Source organism: Muntiacus reevesi, chromosome 4 (assembly GCF_963930625.1).
Source record: "Muntiacus reevesi chromosome 4, mMunRee1.1, whole genome shotgun sequence".
Lineage (NCBI taxonomy): Eukaryota > Metazoa > Chordata > Mammalia > Artiodactyla > Cervidae > Muntiacus > Muntiacus reevesi.
In genome coordinates, this window is record NC_089252.1 from 106,761,648 (window position 1) to 106,776,826 (window position 15,179).

Consider the following 15,179-nt stretch of genomic DNA (forward strand, 5'->3'; position numbering starts at 1 on the left):
CTGCGGGGCTTCACTGGGCCCCAGGACAGCCCTGGCTAGCTGTAGGGAGCCCTGGGTCTGTTGGGATCTCCAAGGGTGGGTCATCTATGGCGTGGCTGTCTGGAAACTTGGCTCGGGGATGGAAGGGGTTACTATCTGGCATCCGCCAGCCCTCTGGTGGCCATTTGTGAAGTGGCAGAGCCTCACGCACACTGAGGGCTAAATGGGGGCTCCCCTCTCGAGGGGCACTTCTCCAGGGCTGTGTGTGCCACTTGCCTCGCCCTGTAACAGATGCTCCGTGCTCTGGGGCCAGGCTGATAGCCCTGGAGGTGGTGAGGGGGCAGGTTTGTCAGAAGAGCTCTGTGTTGGTGGGACCTCGGGCAGCTCTGGTTCCACGGTGTCCTCCACAAACGTGGAGCCAGGAGCTGTTTGGAGGGTCCATTTGTTAGGGACCAGACTTGTAAACACAGCCTTGGTGCTGTGTCTCCTTATTGTAGCTCTTGGGAGGCAGGGTGGCGGGCTGTCAATATGGGCTGGTATCAGGCTCCAGGAGGGAGATGGGGGTGGGGTTAGTCTTGTGTGAGCTCAAGATGAGATAGCTGAAGCTACGGGGGTATGGAACTGGCCTCAGGGCAGGTGTGACTGGGTAGAGATGTGAGTCACCACAGTTGTGGAGATGGGGACCTGGGAAGGGAGCTGGTGAGGTGCCACAGGAGGAGCTGGGAGTTCTGTCGGAGGCTGAATGGGTGGACAGACCTGGGGGTTTGGGGCAAGACCAGGGAGAGTCAGAGCTAGAGTAGTTTGAAGAACTGTGGTTGTGGTCTTGGGACTAAGTTTCAAGGCTCACTTACAAAATTCACACCCGAAAATGGGAAGGACAGTTCATTCAGTTTAGTCGCTCAGTCGTGTCCGACTCTTTGCGACCCCATGAACCGCAGCACGCCAGGCCTCCCTGTCCATCATCAACTCCCAGAGTTCATCCAAACTCATGTCCACTGAGTCGATGATGCCATCCACCATCTCATCTTCTGTCATCCCCTTCTCCTGCCTTCAATCTTTCCCAGCATCAGGGTCTTTTCAAATGAGTCAGCTATTTGCATCAGGTGGAGTTTCAGCTTTAATATCAGTCCTTCCAATGAACACCCAGGACTGATCTCCTTTAGGATGGACTGGTTGGATCTCCTTGCAGTCCAAGGGACTCTCAAGAGTCTTCTCCAACACCATAGTTCAAAAGCATCAATTCTTCGGTGCTCAGCTTTCTTTATGGTCCAGCTCTCACATCCATACATGACCACTGGAAAAACCATAGCCTTGACCAGACGGACCTGCTTGGTCCTGCTTTTTTTGCCTCTGCTTTTTAATATGCTGTCTAGGTTGGTCATAACTTTCCTTCCAAGGAGTAAGTGGAGAAGGACATATCTGTACAAAGTTGTGGGGTGTGGGGTTCAGAGTTCTCCCCTTGTACCCCCAACAAGCTGTTCTGAGTCTTAGATGTTTGAGGCTAACATTTTTTGGGGTGACTAAAGAAACAGACCTTCCAAGAAGGGAGAGTGGATCCTGGTCTTGAAAAGCACGTGGTCGAGAGTGGCTCTTCACACACCTTCAGCATTCCTCACTGGGTGAGTTTGGGCAGGTTACTTGACTCTGTGTACCCTTGGGACAATGATGAGCCGTGTTTCATAGGTGGTGTTGGGAGTGTGATGAGTTGGTCCGTGACAGGAACTGAGAGAATACCTAAGTTGTGTTGGTGATGCTGATGCTGCTGAGTCTGTCCTGGGGTCCTCAGGTCTGGTTTCCTAGCAAGGCTGGCCCAGCTGGCCCAGGCCTGCAGTACTGCACACCACCACCAGGTGGCGGGGCCAGCCACAAGAGTGGTTCTTGCTTCAGCAGGAAACTCTGGGGTTTGTCACTGATGGCTGTTTCAGACAGCAGCTTCTAGAACAGAGCCCCCAGGGTCTGCCCTCTCCTTGGAGACCACGCCTCTCCTCTCCTTCAGCCTTAGAGGCCTTTCTCCTGCTTTGGGCCAGGCCCAAGTTGGAAACTGGGTACATCAGCACACTGATGGGGGAAGGTAGGAGGAGCAGAGTGGTGCTGGGCGGGAATGCTGTCTCTGAGTGTGAGGTCAGGGCGCCTTGGACAGGGAGAGATGGGCAGGGAGGTGATGATGCGGAGTAGCGTCTGGACTCTGCTTCCAGTCTGTGAAGAGGTGGTGCTAGCCTGCCTGATGGGATTTGTGAGGATCTGATGGGAGAATCCAAATGAGGATTACAGTCTAGTACTGGGTATGTGGTTTTACCACATTAATCTTTGTACTGGTGGGGAAAATCTCCAGGTGCCCCTGGGAGAGTCCAGGCACACGTCTGATGGATCGGGTGCCTGGTGTTGATGAGGTACAGCAACAGGTACCCGCAGGGGAGGGCCTGGAGAGCCATGCTGTAGCCCATGTCCTGGCTGGACGTGCTAGGAGGGGGTGAAGAGGTGACAGGCATCTGAGAGAATAGCAGTGCTGAGAGCCTGCTTGAGTAGGAAGCCATGTGCCTGGTGGGCGGGCTGTCCATGTCCGATGTTGGGTGAAGGCTGGACATGAGAGTGAGGCAGGGGTCAGGCCCAGAAGATGGGTTCTGGAGACTGCATAGAGGCAAAGCTGATGCTATGGGATGGAGGGGCCAGCTGAGCCCTGGGGATCTGGGGTGTGAGAAGGTTTGAGGACACATCCTGCATCTCTGAGCTTGAGGGGCCATGGAAGAAAAAGATCCACAAAGCATCCAAAGTGACGGGTGGGAGCCTGGTCTCCCCTCAGTGGACGGCTAAGGAGAGTGGAGCCGGGGGAGTGGAGGAAAGCAGGGTGTCCTGAAAAGGGTGGTCAGGGGTGTGGTGACCCACAGCCTGGAGGAGAGTGGAGGGTGCTGGGGAGAGGTACCTCGGGTTCTTGAGGGAGCAGGCTTGGCAGCAGGTGGGGGTGGGAGGTCCATGATTGGCAGGGCTGGGGGGTGGTGGGTGGACTCAGGTGGCATCAGAAGTCGAGTCCTGAAGGGCCTGAGGTGCGTGAGGCTGATGGGCTCCGCAGGGGAGTTTCCATGTGTTAGTACAGTGGTCCTTTTCTCTCATGACAGCCACTCAGCAAGCCTGAAGCATTTGATTCCTAAGCACTACCCCCGCCTTAGGGACCAGAGCTTCAGGGGCCTGAAGCACCCCACACACAGCTGAATTCCCTCTGAACTCCCTGCCCAGTGCATGGCACACAGCAGCTATTCACAAGGCAGCAGGCTTATCCCACCACCACTGGGCTCAGCCTCCACGGCTCAAGGAAACCTTGAGCCCTTGGTTGGGGTCCACCCCTCACCCTCTTTGCTGGGCGGGGGACCTGGTCAGGTCTGCTCAGGTCCAGCCGCTCCCTTTGAGAGTGCTGTGGCAGCACCTTTGACCTGAGAGGTGCTCCTAGCCCCTCAGTAGCAGCTGTCCCCCCACCACAAGAGGTAGGGGGATCCCTGGGAGACTGAATCACCAAGAAGGGCTCCCAGCCCCTTGGCAACAGGCCCCTAAATTATTTTCTGACCCCTTAAGACACCCAGGGGAAAGTTTTTAAGGCCAGTGACATCCAGTGTCTCCCCTGATTGGGGTTTGAGTGCATAAGGCTGTTGTGCTTTTCCGAGAAATTGGTTTGTGATACTGCAGTGTGTGGCCAGCAAGCCCAGGCTGCCTGTGGCCACCCACCAAAATCCTGCTCTGTGGAGGGTACTTCCCGTCCCTTGTTGGGGTGTTAGAATCACTTTGGGTGACAGCAGGTGGCTGGCACCCTTTGTCTCAGGCAAGGAGTGTCTTGCTCTGGCCTGTCACTGCGGAGAGCAGTTCTGATTTCCCAATTCAGCAAGGAGTTGGTGGGGTGCTGGAGTCCCGGGAGTGCCAGTCCCCACGGACGTGGCTTAGGCGCCATATGCTCGGAGCCCACACTAAGACTGTTCAGACATCTGAGCAGCCTTGTCCCCGATCGCTTCATGTGCTTTGTGGTTTCCAGGCACGTGTGTTCGATATCCAGGGACAGGGCTGGGTGGTCAGCAGGGCAGGGCTGCTCCCCATGTCACAGATGGGGTGTTTGAGGCTTGCCTGGGTCGTGCAGTGAAGAATCTGCAGATTCCTCACACTGTGTTGATTCCGGTCATTTACTTGCCCAAGGCCTCTGAGAGGACTTGGCTCTCTCCAGAAGCTCCAGTTAGAGCTCAGAGTTCCAGCTTCTCTGTACACTGGTCCTTAGCAACCCCCTGGATGCCCCGCCCTAACCCCAGACATGGTCATGGAAGGTTTTAAAGCTGCTGTGTAGCCAGCAGGGCAGGTCTGCACCCTTTTTGGGTTTTGGAGACTGAAAGGGTTGATCGTGAGGCCAGGCACTGTCCTGCTTGATCTGGCCAACTCACTGCCTCTCCCCCACCTTCCCTGAGCCATCGTTCACACAACATTCCTGAAGAGCAGTGTTTAGAGTGTCCTTTGCTGCTGATATCAGAACACCTTCACTGTGTGAACCCATAGGTCTTGTACGCCCACAGCCTCTGTGTCACTCGTGATGCCAGTTGTGTTGTGAGAGCTACCCTGGGTGGTAGGTGCCGAGCCCCATGGTGGGGTGGGGAATGTGGTGCAGCTTGGCATTGGTGTGGCCTGTCCCCGGAAGGGACCTGCTGCTTGGGCACCTGTGTCCCTTGGCCAGTTTGGAGCCCATTGGGCAGGGGGGGCAGGTTTGCTGAGGGTTCAGCAGGAAGAGCTATGCAGTCAGGTTGTGGATACCCAGGTGTCTCCTTAGGCCACAAGCTGTGACCTGTTCCAGTACTGGGGGCAGGGTCTGCAGTGACCTCAGGCCCACTCCCTGGCACCTTGGTGACCTGTAGGACCTCGAACTGGTACATCTCTGACCCTGAGTTGCATCTCTTCTCTGGGGTAGTGGTGGGGGGGGGGGGGTGGAGTGTAGCCCACAGCTGTGCCTGATTGGCAGCGTGCCATCAGCCGTCACTCATGTCTGCCGTGGAGCCAGGCAGAGGGCCTGCAGCTTCGGGCTTGGTGAAAAGTGGATTGTTTGTGGGCCATCGCTGCTCAGGGTTTTGTGACAGGAGGCTCACCCTTCGGGGGGCAGCTGGCCTCCGTCGCGCAGGGGGACTGTCGTGCGGGGCTAGCTCTGTAAGAGGCCTTCCTGGCACAGTCCCACCCTCTGCAGAGCCGGAGAGCCTGCCCCAGGGCTGGGGGATGAGGTGGCTGAGCGAGTGGGGAAAGGGGGTTGCTTCTGGGGTCTGGCACATCTCCAAAAGCCTGACTTGCCAGGCTGAGCCCTCTTCTGCAATAAATGATTCCAGGTATTTCTACCCCAGCTAGGAGGCCTTTGCTACTCCTGCCATTTATTGTGGAGCAAGGCTTCAGGCACCCTTCCTCAGGGAGGAGGGGTAGTTCCCTCCCTTGGGTGACCTTGGCGAGGTGGGAGGCCCTGGCGTGGTAGCTGCGCCCTGCCCCTGTGCCTGGCTGGTGCTGGACAAGCCCTGTGCTCTCTGAGCTTGCCTCCCCGCCCCATCCTGCTGCTGGCTCTCCCAGCTTTGTATCAGGTTGAGGTGGGGGTGGCACTCATGCCAGCGCAGGCTGCCAGGGGCTGCAGAAACAAGAATAGTGTGCCCTTCTCCGGGCTCAGGGAGGCAGAAGTGCCAGGAGCAGCATTTTGAGGAGGCCCAAGAGGAGATGGGGGTGTGGTGAGGTGGGGGTGGTGGTGCGCAGCTGACTCTCAACGCTGTCTGCCCTGGGGCTGAGGGCTCAGGGGATCTGGCTGTGTTTGCCTCCGCCCCCCCTACCCCAAGCCCCCTCGACCCCTGACTTCACCGCTAGTGTGGAGCTGCTTTCTAGTGAATGCAGCCCCTTGGGAGCAGGACACTGGCTCGCAGCCTAGACACGCACACCCTGAGGTGCCTGCAGGACCCTGTCTCCTGCTCCCCAGACTTGACACTCTTTCAGGGTGAAGGAAGGATTCACTTTTTAAACATTCACTCAATTGTGTCATCATAGTGAATACATTCTGGAAGTATGTAGATGAACAACTAGAGGTCCCCCTATTCCTGTCCTCCTCAGAGAGAAGTCCTGCTCTGTGTCAGGAGCTTCAGTCCACACTTCTGGGTCTGCACATGTCGGTGTTCCCCCCACACGTGGGGGCTTGGTCACACTCTGTGCACTATTCATGTTCTTCCTGCTACTGTGTGGGGCTGGTGCCTGTTCAGTTCAGCTGGGGTTGCTATGACTTCTCCTCTACTCTCCATGCCCCTATTTTTGGTAAACACTGAGGGTGCTGCCCCTTTTCCTTTGACCCTGGGTGTAGGAGTGTGTTGGGCTGTGGGGGCTCTGGACTCTGGCTCCAGGAGCTGACTCTGGGGATCCCGGCAGCCCTGCTCCAGGCCATCTTTTGTAGTTCTGGTGCTGAGAGTGTTCAGACCTAAATATCATGTTATGTAAAGTCCTGGCTGTCTCCCCTAAGTGTGCTCAGGAACGTGAATCCACAGTCCCCAGCGTCTGCATGTTGGCCGAGCTGGTGTTTGAGGGGCTCCGTGCACCTTTGTCGGCTCTGTGGAGGGCTAGTTCATGGTGGGGGTGTTTATTGGCCCAGCAGTGATTCCTGCATGCTCATGTGCCAGGATGAGGGGTTGGTTTTAGAATTTGCCTTTATATTTATGGCTCTTCTGACTTGGTGGGTTCATGGTAACTGTAGTCTTGCTGATTGCTGCCCCCAGGCCAGTAGTAGTGGGTATGGAGGCAGCAGGTCTTCCTCAGCAGCTGCTCTAAGAAGCTGTGATGTGGCTGGCTGGTCCATGCACTGCTCATCCCCGTGTGTCCTGTCTGGGTCCTGTCTGGATCCCACTCACCAACTGCTTTTTGAGACCCGTTCAGTGTCAGACCTTGAGTCGGGAGTCAAGGACCCAGTAGAGCCCCTGCCAGGTGGAGCACATGGTCTCTAGGGGACCCAGTGGGGAATGAAATAACTGCACGTAAATGCAAAACCCTTGCTTTGAAGAGGCTCATGGTGCTTCAGGAGGCCAAAACAAGGACCTGATGGCGAGGTCTAGGGATGCTTCCCTGGGGCAGTAACTGAACATTGAGCTGCAGGGTCAGGGGTAGAGGCCAGAAAGGGTCTTCCCGGCTCAAGGGGATCAAGGGGTAGGAACGTCCTCCAGCTAGGGAGCTGACAGGGCTGGGGGTCAGGTCTTGGAGAGTGAGGGACAGCAGCATGGATTGTGGGGCTTGGGCTAGAGTAGTAGGGAAGAGTCACGGAGGGGCTTGAGCTGTTAAGGGGGTTAAGTGGCAGGACCTGGAGTAGCGTCGGATGCCTGGGGTGGTGGAGGGGGGCATCAGGCTTACTCTTTACAGGCCTCCCAGGCATCATCTGGTAGCCTCCCCGCAGGAGGAGAAGCAAGCTCAGCGTGTCAGGGTGGGCCAGTCGGGAGTCTGGGATCAGAACCCCGGCCTGTCTGGCTCCCGAGAGCTTGACTTCGCTGTCTTCTCACCCGCCCCACTCACGTTCTTTCCCTCAGGGCAGGGGTGTCGTATTGGCATTTCAGGGGTTTTCTTTTCCATTTGGTTTCCCTGAAGTGGCAGCGTGTGAGACAGAGTGAGGGTTATATTCAAACACTCTGTTCGTCTCTAGCTTGATGGCTTGGTGAGGAGGGAGAGGCAGAGGGGTGGCTGGATCTCACTGCCTGCCCTTGGGCTCTGGGTGGGTCTCCTCCTGTCCTTTGCTCATACTGCCCTCCTGGAAAGTCCTTGTGAGGCTCCTCACAGCAGCTCGGGGTGACTGCTGCCCTGGCCCAGCACTCTGCGGAGCCTTGGTTGGTCCTGCATGCTGTCTTCTGGCTTCATGGGCCTCCCAGCCTGCACCTGACCGCCGTCCTTTCCCCAGTGCACAGCGCAGCGGTGAACGCCCTCTCCTTCCACCCGTCGGGGAACTACCTGGTCACGGCCTCCAGCGACTCAACCCTGAAGATCCTGGACCTCATGGAGGGCCGGCTGCTCTACACACTCCACGGCCATCAGGTGAGGGCATCAGCCTGGGCGGAGTGGCATGGAGTGGGGTGGAGGTGCCGCCTCAAGGTGACCCTTCCCTTGGCGCCTGATGGGGGCTGTTAGAGTGTTTTGCATCCCCCCACAGCCTGGGCAGTGGGGTGAGGTGCAGAAACAGGTTTCCTACCCATGAGAGCTGTGACCTCTGCAGAAGTGCTGGGCCTGGATGGGGGTGGGATGGGAGGCGTCTGGACGTGGTTGGCAGGGTTTCTCTAGGGGCTGAATGGAGTCTGTCCCAAGTGACCTCCAGCCTCCCTTGGTGGCGTGGTTGAGGAGAGCCCTGGGACGCATTCCATGAACAGCCATCAAGCCTCCTGGAGCCCTTTGGAGGCAGAAACAACAGGGGCCTTGCATAGGTGGGCATGAAGGAGGGGAATCTTCCCACACATTTGCTGAGGAATTCCCAGAGTTGAATCAAGGAGAGGGGCCTTTTCTCTGAGCTGCTTTTAGCAACACATCCATGCCTTGGCTCCCTGTGTGGGCAGTGACTGGGCACGGGCCCTGGTGGTGGGCTGTGGGAGGTGGGCTGCCTAAGGCTCTGCCCCGCAGCCACCCTGGGTGTGGCTGAGTGTCTCCTGCTGAGTAGAGTGGTCAGCAGAGTGTCTCCTGTTGGGACAGAGACCGGAGCATTTCCGTTTGTCCACATCTCTGTTTGTGAGCAGGCTCAGGCAGGATGGAGAATAGGGGCACTCTTGAGGACTGAGGGAGGCTCTGGGGTGCTCATGTCTCTTGGGCCAGCAGCTAGGTGTGAGGTGTTTACCCCAGGGCCCTCTGGATCCCGCTGCCACCTGAGTTGGGGGTGTATAGGGCCTTGGCTGGGTCTTGTGGGGGCACAGGCCTTTTCTTCTGCTTCCTTGGGATGTGGAGGCCACTTGCCGTCAGCCGTGGTGATCCCTTGTCTGTTGGAGACATGTCTGGTGTGCAGGAGCCACGGACCTGTTCCCCTAATGTTAACACATCTAGGCATCATGTGTGGCCACTGGGCTGAGGTGACTGCTGCTCTTATTGTCAGCCTGTGGGGGAATCACCTTGCTTAGCCCTTTGGCAGTCTGATTACTTAGATTCGTGAATAACCACTTTTGGATCTTATAACCAGGAGGGCATTTGAAAACCACGTAAAGGCTGCTACCTTTTGTGTTCTGATGATAAAGAAGGAAAAGCAATGCACGGAAATACTGTGCAGACAGGTGCATACCAGGTGATCAGCCTGTTTTTTTCTTTTTTCTTGTGAGTGTTCTTTAGAGAGCTGACTCACCTCTGAGCCTGAAAAGCCTTGAATGCAGTGTCTACAGGGGCATTCCTGAGCTCAGGCCCAGCATCAGCACATAGGGGAACCTGTGGATGTTGTTCTCTCAGAGAAGCAAGACAGGGGCCAAGATAAGTCATGTGGGTGCCTGTCTGCCATTGAACCTGGAACGTGGGAGCTAGGCTGAGGACAACTGGTAGTTTGGGGTGTAGAGAATGGGAAATGGCTCCAGGAATCAGTTCTTCCTCAGGGCACCAAGCTTGCAGTGTCCAGAGGAAAGGGGAAGAAAGCGAAGCAAGCTCACCCCTATTCATCTTGCTGTCCGTTTGTCCATTTGTCATCCGCTCCCCAGCTCGCTGGGCTGGGCATCAGGGGTATGAAATGGATGCGGTGGTCCCATCCCCTGGGGCTCATGCCTGGCAAGTAGGGGACTCCCTGGGGCCATCAGCAGAGCTGAGGTGGCATGAGGTGCATTAGGAAATGAGGAGAGGCAGGTTGAGTCTTGAGTGGTACTTGGAGGGTTAGGTGAAGCAGGGTGGGCTTCTCCCCCAGAGTGCTGCTCAGATCAAAGTGGGAATCGGAGTGTGAGGCTCACATTTGTTTCTGTTTTGACCCTTGAAAATCCCTACCAAGTACAGACACTTAGCACTGGTGTGCTGCAGGCCCTAGGGTCCTGGGTTTAGGGTGATTCACAGTCAGCTAAGGGTGCCTTCCTTAGAAAGGATAGTGTGGTTGAGCAGCCTTGATTGGGGCTGTTGTTAAAAACAGCCTGCCAGCCAACCTGAATGCCTAGAGCAGACAGACATCTGGGCTAGGAGCAGAAGTGGCTTTTCTCTCACCGAGGGGACAGATGTGTGGAGGTTAGACCTGTGTTCTCACTGGGAGCCAGTATGCTCTGTAAATGTCCCTGACCTGTGAGGGTCTATAATGTGTTATTGGGCCAGAGTGGTTCCACTCCAGGAATCAGTTCTTGGACACCTGTGTTGCCCCTTTGGAGAATGTATCTCCCTGGCCAAGCCCCAGGGAGAGGGCCTGTACCGTGGCTGAGGAGTGCAGCTCTACCTGCATGCTCTGTGCAGCGTCTGGTCGGAGGCTACCCCCACGTGAAGTGCCCCTGGCCCCGTCCTTCCGGGAAGATGTGCACCCGCGCTCTTTGGCGACTTGAGCTTCCACATTCTGTTCCTGGAGGTGACTGGGGGCCTCACCCAGCACAGCTGTCACTGGCCACTTCCTAAAGCCTGTGGCTGAGCAGCCCCGTGGCTCCCTAGTGACCCCGATGCCCAGGGATTCTGTCCCATGGAGTAGTTGGCAGATTTGAAAGCACCTTTGAGTCCTGGTGGGGGAATTGAGGCCCAGAGAATGGTCTAGGCGGCTTAGGGTTGTCGAACCTGGGACAATTAACCACATCTACAGTTTCCACCACACCCGCTGACCTCATACGTATGACTGTTAGAAGTTGCATTGTAATCTCACTCTTCTTTTTAGTAATAGATCACTGGTCTGTGTAGGGGGCCAGCAGTCCTTATGGCTTCTTGTGTTCTAGCCTCATTGGATGACAGCATTCTGGTCAGTGGGAGAGGGATCCCCTTGAAGTTTTGGTTTGGACTTGAGGACTTCCTTGTGATTGCCCTCAGGCAGAGCCCCGAGGGAGCCTTAGAGGGAGGGCTGTTGAGTTATTCTGTCCCGTGGAGCAGCAACCCCCTTGGGCCTCCAGTTCCACACCTGTGAGAAGGTACAGTGCAGGCCAGGGGTCAGAGGCCAGCTGAGAGAAGCCAGCCGCAGGGGGCTGGAGCTGGGGTGAACCTGACTCTGACCAAGAGAGGGGGCTCTGTGTGTGCCAAGGAAGCGTCTCTGTGTCCTGTGCGGGGACTGGCCTGAGCCACGTCTAATGGGGGAAGAGCAAGGAAGGGTCAGAGTGGAGAAGGAAGGGTCGGGGAGGCACAGCTGTTGGGCAGAAGCTCTCTTGCCCTGGGTTGAGGCCAGAAATCTGCTGTCTCCTGAAGGCACAGGACCACCAGGACAGCCATGTGCCAAGCGCAAAGCTATGATCAGGATCACCTGAGGTGGCCTGGGTCTCCTGGGCAAGGCCTGTGTGCAGCTGGTGCCCCAGGGGTCTGACCCTGCTGGCAGTTTGGTTCTCTGGTGTGTGACTGGCCACACTTCCACTGGCACATGGGGGGCCGGCTGACTTGTGGGGCTGGGGGTGGACATGAGTTACTAGTTTGTTGTAAACCTAAAGGATTCTGGGACTTTCCCCCTGCAGTCCCGACTTTGAGATTCTGAGCCACAAAGGGCCATTCAGGGAGTGCAACTGGTGATTGAGCGAGGCTCCTGTCCCATGGGAGCTTGCATCACACATGCTGTACCCCTGAAACAGCTCCCTGGCTGCTCCTGGGGCTCGTGTGGCTCTTGAGAGACTTCTTTGAGGTGAGTGTCCCCAAGTGATTTGGGGAACAGGCCTGAGAGCTGGGCAGGCCCATTGCTGTCTCCAGCCCAAGTGGGCCCTGGCCTTTTGATAGCCCTGTTGCTGTTGCTGCTTGAGGGCAGCAGATCTGCAAACTCCAGCTGAGCAGACAGTCCCTTTGCCAGGGCAGGGGTGTGGGATGGTTCAAGGAGCCTTTTGGGGCTGAGAGGTGGCGTAGCCCTCTGCCTCCACGTGAGTCTGCCATTCAGGTGGAGAGTGAACAGAGTGGGGAGGCACTGCCAACTTGGGTATGGGGCACTGCCCTCCTTCCTCCGCCTTCTCCCCTGGGGACTGGGACGATTTCTCTCTCAGTGATCTGGTGGAAAGGAGCCCTCCCGGTCACTTTTGCCAGCTGCTTTGACTGAGGCCAAATGTCTGATGTATTTTATTGGGGAGAGTTCACAGCCTTGTCTGATGCCCTGCTTTCTAAGGAACCACCTGAGTATTTCCAGCTTATACCCACCTGTTTCTGGTTTAGAAAAGATGCTGGACACTCTCTCATCTTGTTCAGCCAGAAAAGCATGAGTTTTGGGGGGCCACAAAAGGGAGGAAAGGGCTTGGGTGTTGGGATCAAACCATTCTGGCACCATCTCTTACCCTTTGACAGTGGTCAAGACCTTGCCTTTGCCAGCCTTTCCTCCTCTGTAAGAATGATGCCTGTACCTGTCATAATGGGAGAGGATGTCTGTGTTGCTCAGCACCAGACACAGTAGGTCCTCACAGGGGTCAGCTCCTTTTCTGTGCAGCTCTTGGAAAATGACCCCATGCTGTTCTAGGTGAGAGCTCTTTTTTCTAAAATGTTTATTTATTTTGCTGTGGTTGGTCTTAGTTGTGACACTTGGGATCTTTAGTTGTGGCATGTGGGATCTAGTTCCCTGACCAGGAATCGAATCCAGGCCCCCTGTATTGGGAGTGCAAGTCTTAGCCCCTGGACCACCAGGGAAGTCCCTAGGTGAGAGCTCTTTAACAGGCAGTCTACAGTTTCTGTTATGGGCATGGTCCTGGCACCATGGGCGGACAGTGTTTGTTAGGAAACTGAGTACATGGTAGCGGGCTCTGAGGACAACCCCTGTGATGGGTGGGTCAGGGCCATGGCCATCAGCCCTTTTCTGTCTGGGATGGGGCATGTCCATTTCCCCTCCTCCCACTCACCCCCAGAATCTCTGTAGGGTTTGGCTGGCTTCTTATTTTGCCTTGGGTTGTTATCATCCACTCCATAACATCCTCTCACTCTGACTTGACTTTTGTCCACAGCTTCTAAAATCCATTCCCCAGTGGGTGGGGTACAGTGATTCCCTGGCCCAGAAGTCCTTGTCCCACCAGCTGCCCTGAGTGGTTTGGCCTATTGCTGTTTTGGTCTGTAGGTCTACTTGCCTGGCCCTTTAATTGGGTCTCTTCCAGGGCCTCACCCCTGGAGGACAGCCTGGTATCTGACGGCACTGGGTGTCTGCGGAAGACAGTATTCTCTCTGAGGCTCTGGAAAGTCTTGCCCTTGGGGATCCACCTAGACCGGGACAGTTAGGCAGGAGGGAAGGGAGTCCCTGCTTCTTGCTGGAGCCAGTACAGAATTCGGGTTGTCTCTTCATGGGAGCCTCTTCATCCCACAACACTCCTCACTTAGCACTGGAGAGGGCTTTCCCACCAACTGCCCCAAGCAAGGCCTCCCCCCACCCACCCCCTACCCTGAGTTCTGTGTGGCAAACGTGGGGACAGTGTGCTCGAAATACAGATTTATTTTTCTGTATTTTCCGAAACATAATCTCGAGCCATGCTCATTTGGTTTTCGTCCCCAGAGCTATTTGGGAGAGGATGGTAGGTGGGGCGTGGGTGGGGAGTTAAATCTGGTGCTTGTGGCTGTGCAGTTGGAGTTCGTGTCTCTGTGGAGTGATGAAACCACACAGGGACCAGCAGGCCCGTGGTTCCCCACACCACAGCGGCCCTCGGTGGGGCAAGTACCCATCACCCAGGGCCCAGAACCCCAGACTCTGGGACAGCTGTCTGTCTGTGCCAGGGGCTCAGCTCAGTTGCTGAGAAATCACAGGCTCTGAGAATGGGTCAGCTGATGCTACTGGCAGCTTCTGCCTTGCTGGGGCCTGGGCTGGAGCTGGGGAAGTAGCATTAAGGGGGGCCCACCTTCCAGGGGGAGACACGACAGCAGGACAGAGTGCCTGTGCACGTGGGCCACCCCCCGGCTGCCCCAGGTGGAAGGAAATTCTCAGAACAGGCCCCTCCTGCCTCGTTTCTTTGCGCCCTGCAGCTCTTAGGTAGTCGGTTAATTTGGGGGACTCGTTTTGCTGCTTGAGAGGCTTAGATCTGGCTTGGATGGCTGGGCCCTCCTGCAAGAGGTGAGGGAACATAAGAGGGAGGAGAATCGTTCATGTGCTCCAACTGAAGTTACCAGTAACTCAGCGTGATCCTCTGTTCCCTGCTGGCAGCCCAGGTTAAGCGCTGGGAACAGGTGTCGTTGGCTAAGGTCAGGAGCAGCCTAGGAGCTAGGGGGCTGTTCCTTGTCCATGGGGCTCCCTAAAGGGACATCCACCAGGCTACAGCAGGTTGAGTAAGTTCGTGTAGAGCCTCTCTTTTGGGGTTTTATGGAAGTCACAGTCTGGTGGGCTGGGTTACGGTATCTCTTTCTGAGCTCAGGGGTCAGAGTCAAGCACCCACGCCAGAGGCCTCCTTGATCTCCATGTGTGTGTGTTTGAGGGCCACACTTTTGTCTCTGACATGGGGCATGTGGAGTGACATTCCATTGTGTTTGCTGGAAGCCAATGAAAAACATCAGAACACTTGGGTAGTGGTGATGGGGGTGCCTGGCTGGGCCTTTGCCACTGTAACTGTTGTGGACACAGTAGCCAGGGTTCAGGTGTGCAGGGCCTCAGGCTGGAAGAGGTGAGGAGAGCAGAGAGGTCTGGACAAGCTGTAGGGGCTTCAGGGTGAGGGTCATCAGAGCTGTGGGATCTAAACACTACAGCATCCTTTGTTTTGCCTCCCCACCCCCGCTGTTAATGCTTTGCTGTGTGAGTGTGAAGGAACCAGCCAGTGGGGGTCCCTTGGATCTAGAGGTTGTCCAGGCAGAGGCAATGTGTGGTGAAATGACTGGGTGTGAGTCCCAGCCAAGCTTGAGAGCCACGTGAGGCTAGGTCAGTGGGGAGAGGGAGGTGGGGCACCTAGCTGCATCCAGTGCTCCCAGTGATCATCTCAGAAAAGGCTCCAACTGGCCAGATCTGGGGAGGGAACGGGGAAGGAGCTGATTGAGCCCATGCAGCATCCCTGCCAGTGGACCTGGCCCCCAGATGGGCACCCCCAGTGACTGGGAGACGGGTTAGATCCACACTGCTGAGGCCCCAGCTAGAGCTGCTGCTCAGAGTACCACTCAGGAAGCACCGAGAGGCCCTGAGAAGAAACAACTTGGCAACATAC

The 15,179-nt window shown here is 56.3% G+C and overlaps 1 protein-coding gene across 3 annotated transcripts in view; it reads left to right on the forward strand.

Moving 5' to 3' along the window:
- The window catches only part of POC1A (POC1 centriolar protein A), a 120,743-nt gene that overhangs the window by 59,064 nt on the left and 46,500 nt on the right, over positions 1–15,179 (forward strand). For all 3 annotated transcript variants that reach the window (XM_065933566.1, XM_065933564.1, XM_065933565.1), the window contains exon 7: positions 7,889–8,022. In XM_065933566.1, the coding sequence (XP_065789638.1) occupies positions 7,889–8,022 (134 nt within the window). The remainder of the gene's footprint in view (positions 1–7,888; positions 8,023–15,179) is intronic.